Source organism: Durio zibethinus, chromosome 28, assembly GCF_047325235.1.
Source record: "Durio zibethinus cultivar Kanyao isolate XHJ-2024 chromosome 28, ASM4732523v1, whole genome shotgun sequence".
Taxonomy (NCBI): domain Eukaryota; kingdom Viridiplantae; phylum Streptophyta; class Magnoliopsida; order Malvales; family Malvaceae; genus Durio; species Durio zibethinus.
Window position 1 is genome coordinate 11,567,546 of NC_143189.1, and position 4,985 is coordinate 11,572,530.

The 4,985-nt window shown below is 35.8% G+C and overlaps 1 protein-coding gene across 1 annotated transcript; it reads right to left on the reverse strand.

Moving 5' to 3' along the window:
* Positions 1 to 212: 212 nt before the first annotated feature.
* Positions 213 to 3,665, reverse strand: LOC149510768 (putative disease resistance protein At1g61300). Its single transcript, XM_089757460.1, has one exon. The coding sequence runs from the start codon at positions 3,322 to 3,324 to the stop codon at positions 598 to 600; it is 2,727 nt and encodes a 908-aa protein (XP_089613586.1). The 5' UTR covers positions 3,325 to 3,665; the 3' UTR covers positions 213 to 597.
* Positions 3,666 to 4,985: the final 1,320 nt, after the last annotated feature.

The window sequence follows — 4,985 nt, forward strand, 5'->3', positions numbered from 1 at the left end:
TTGTTAATTTAAAGATTTATAAAAGTATTTAAGTCAATCATTTTTAACACTATTAAAATTCTAGACTATCAAAATCATTTATAAAAGATAATAATTTATAATTAAAGAAAGACGAGAAGAATATAAATAGTTACTGCACGTATTTAAATCAAGAAAAAGTTGGTAGCATAACATGTTAGCTGACCATAAATAAAATCAAACAAATTGAGATATTTAGGTTGAAGCTAAAATTATTTACTCAGCATTAAAATGCAGCCTATATTTAAATCCATATAAGCAAAAGATTCACCAATAACTTAGTCAATTTAATGAACATGATACAAATCAGAAAATCATCCACGATTTTAGAACACACCGCTACAGCTTCAAACACAACAATTATAACTGTGGCAAAAGGTAAAAGTAACATGGTTACTCTGCAATTTCAGTCATCAGACGTAAAGCAGGGAAGAAAATCGTTTAGAGCACATTCATCCTCCCATTGAAGCTCTTTCCACCATTCTTTCTCTCCCCTAATGCTGATTTTGTTTTCCTTTGCACTGTTGGAGTTGAGTGGAAGTCTTTTCAGCTTTGGGCACCGATGAACATAAATTTCTTTCAAACATGAGAAGGGAAGTGTATCCCAGTAAAGCAGGGAAGAAAATCGTTTAGAGCACATTCATCCTCCCATTGAAGCTCTTTCCACCATTCTTTCTCTCCCCTAATGCTGATTTTGTTTTCCTTTGCACTGTTGGAGTTGAGTGGAAGTCTTTTCAGCTTTGGGCACCGATGAACATAAATTTCTTTCAAACATGAGAAGGGAAGTGTATCCCAGTAAATGCTCTTCAACTCTGGCAAATACTGTAAGAAAAGAGACTCGAGTTTTCCAAATAGGGTTAAAGTTTCTACTAGCTCAGCCACTTGACTCAGTTTTCTCTTATTGATTATTTCTTCCATATTGTTGCAGTCCACTACATTAAACTGCCTCAGGTTTGGAGCGAGAATTAGCCATGTTATGTCCTTCAATTTTGAACATTCGTATATAAATACTTCGCGAAGGCTTTGGAAGCAATGTTTGCTTGCAATCACAGAGGTTTCAATGTGGCTCTGTGCTTTTATCATTCTGCCCACCCCTCCCCACTCCATCTCCACTTCTTCCAAACTTTCAGACTTCCCAAGGTCTAGAAATTCTAGACTCTTCATATTCGCTAAAGATAAAATATTCAATCGCTTTGAGTCCTTTACCAGTAGAAGCTGAATAGCTAAAGTGCAGCTGCATAACCTTTCAGTACGCAAAAGGCTATCGAGACCCAAAGCACTTGTTGTATTGACAGTCAACACATTCAAATGGTTCAAGCACTTCAATTCTTCCACCAAACATTCACTATTATCTTTCACTTCCTGGCCCAAAGAATAACAGCGAAACATTCTCAATACTTGCAACTTTGAAAAAGTAGATATCAACTGTCTTGGAATTCTTATGGTAGACTCAGAGTATTCCAAGTTCAGGCATTTAAGCTTTTCTAAAGCCTTCAATTCAATTGGTAGCTGTCTTATCCCTGTATAGGAGAGATCGAGACATTCCAGAGACACCAATTTCGAAATTCCCACTGGCAATTCTTCTATACCTCTATTGCCTGACAAGTTTAGAACTTTTAAGCCACACATAAATTGGAAGAAGTCATTATTGATCACCTTCAACTGATTACCGTTAAGAAACAGAGTTTGGAGATCACGACAGTTAGGTGCTTCTACTAGATTTTCAATCCTGTTCTTCATCAATGACATCCTGCGTATACTTCCCCAATTCTGAACTTCTGGTAACTTAGTTAATTGATAACCTGCCTGCACAAAAAACCTCCACTTTTCTTCTTCACATTCACATGCTATCCACAAACTCATGTCACGAATCACATCATGCATCTTTATGCGAAATTCATTTATTTCTTCCAATAAACATGCATGAAGAAGAGAACCAATCATTTGGTGGCCTTGGTTTCGAGCTAGACTTGTATTCCCATGTCCATCCAAAAACCCCTCTCCTATCCAGAAATCTATAAGCTTTTCTTTATCAATTGGGTAGTCCTCTGAGAACAAACTACAGTACAAGAGGCAAGTTCGAAACATGTCATTGGGAAGAGAATCAAAACTGAATTTTAGAAGTGGATATACCTCTTCACCCATGTCTGGAAAAACAGAGGCAGATGATCTCCGACACACTTCAATTGCATCTTTCCATTCTTCAACTTTGTTCTTACAAGCCATGGCACGAGCAATGGTGACAAGTGCGAGAGGTAGGCCTCCACATTCATTGGCCAATTCATGAGCCAACTCACAAATACATGGATTACTATCAAGTGTTTCTTCACCAACTTTTTCTTGAAATAATTCCCAAGCTTTTTCTTCAGGCAAACACCGCACTTCAATCTTCTTTTGAGCTTCCATTTGGCCACAAACCTTGATAGAACGAGTTGTAAAAACTAGTTTGGAACCATTTTTTTGAGTTGGGAGAGGTATCCCAACCTTAGATAGATCAACTCGCTCCCATATATCATCTAACAATAAGACAAATTTCTTTTCCTTTAAAACCCTAAAGATGTTTAGAGCTTTTTCCTCTGGAGTTTTGTCCTGCCATGTTCCATCAGCTATTCCCACCCTTTTAGCAATGTCATCTTGGATCTTTCCGATATAAAATCCTTTAGATACTACAATCCAAATAACTACATGAAATCGATTTGGGGGTTCACAGAACTTGTTGTTGATTTTGTTCAGGAGGGTTGTCTTGCCAACCCCTCCCATGCCATACAGGCCAACAATTCCCACTTGTTCAGCTTCAAGGATACTCCAAGCCTTATCGAATGTGGATTCCAAACCAACAGTATGCTCAGTAGGTCGTTCAGTTACTAGAGGCGTTGGTTCCTCCTCAGCCACCTTGTCAAAAACTCCTTTGCTCTTATGATCTACAACATCTCGAAGCATTTTGGTAATTTGCTTCCCAAACTTCAGGTTGGACTTGGGACTCATAGAAAAACAACCTCCTACACATAATTTCTTAATTTCCTGAGGACTTTGCTCAATCAACAAATGAGCTCCATTAATCAAAGTTTCTGCCCTCGAAAGCCAGCCTTGAACTTGGTCTAGCCGCTTCAGCTGTTGTTGATCTTCAGCTATTTTCACTCTTCTGATCACATCATTCCTTAGATCCGTCAATTCTGCTAATGCAATTTTTAAAGCTTCTACGTTTTCTTCAAGCTTGCATACAAACTGTGCTTGTCCGGCAACACAATCACAGCAGCGGGTAATGACAGTGTCGCATGAAGCTGAGATCGAGAAGATGTTACCCATAGTTAGGCTTTGGTTTTAAAGGGGGAGTTGAACAATTTCTGGAAAGGAGAAAAATGAACGAAATCAAAGATGCTTTTTGGAATATCAAGCCAAAGGGTGAAAAAATGAAAGAAAGATATGCAGAAGGGAACAGAAGGCAGAGAATATCTCCTGGAAGTTTTTTTTTGTTTGCTAATTCTAACTTAACCAAGGGTGTTGGTAGTAGTTGCTGTGGGATTACTACTATTTGCCACTTTCTACTTGTTTACTCCATTAAAAATATTCTGTTTGCTAACCGATTTAACTGGTAATTATACCACAACCTACAGAGAAAAACACATCAGACAATTTACATGTAACGATATGATTTTTTTTTTTTAAGTTTTTGGTAGGATCAAATAATAAGTATGTTAAATTGGTTCTTGTAACAATCATGCATGTATTTTTTCCGAGCAAAAGATGGCCTTGGGGCCGGGGTGGCTTTTGGCATCTACCTTTCGGCAGAGGCGGTCAAGAGGAAGTTGCACATCAAAACAATGCATTATACTTAGTGACAAATTAGTCAATAATGACTTTAAAAAATTAATTTAGTGGGGTGGGTTTTCTGTTGTGTGGAATATGCACAAACTTGGTCCAATTTGGCGTGCACATCGACGACTAAATAAACCAAATCACTTTCCTTTAAGAACATTGGTTAAAATTTTTACCTTTTTCACTGGACCTAAAGAAGAATAATTAGACAATTGAAATATCATATGTGGAAAAATAGTCAGTCATTTCGAAGAAGAAAAATAGAAAGAATGAGTTTTTAAAATCTTAAAGTTTCAAATTTAAGTTTTATTGTATTTGAATTTAGTTTATTTTATGTTAATTTATTTATTTAATAATTTAATATTTTTTTATAAACGTATGAAATATGTGATTTTTGAAATTATTTGATTATAATTGAAATTTTTAATTGTAATTACATTCAATAAAAAAAGATGGTTCCTCCGAATACTAAATTTATCAACCTTGGTTATGGAAACTTTGTTTTGATAATTGAAGCATAGTAAGGGTATTTTGATCCATGTGCACATAATTAATCTCTTATAGAGAGATAAAATTGGCCCAATAATCCTTTGATTTGGGAAAAAAATTTAACAGATTCTACGTTTTTTTTTGTACGAAGGAAAGGAATTCAGTATGAGAAGAGGTTTCGGGGTCTTTGTCAAGAATTGGATGTTGAGGCTGCCATTGAAGCATCACTGAAAACCTTCATTTTGTAGTTTCAAAACATACATTATTTGTGTAAAAGGTGCGAATTAAATTGAATTTTCCATGTTAGAAAATTCATGGAATTCAATTTCGAAGGCAGCTAAGCACCTGTACTGATTGAAATAGGGTGAGAGGAGGAGGTGTTTTGATTGGAGCTGGGAGCTGTCTATCCTTGACAAAAGCAAAAATTGGACGCATAGCATATGCTTGTTAGGCAAAGGACTTTTACAGGGGAAAAAACAACTTATGAGAAAAGGCCATGTAGCTCCAAGATTTATAAGACTCTTGAAATTTTCTTTGCTGTTTACTATAAAGCCAAAAATTTTCAATAACATAAAAAAAAAGAAGGAATTTCATTAAATTTTTTATAATATCAATAAAATGTTTGTATATTTTTGGAGTTACCAGTATTTTACATTGCATAG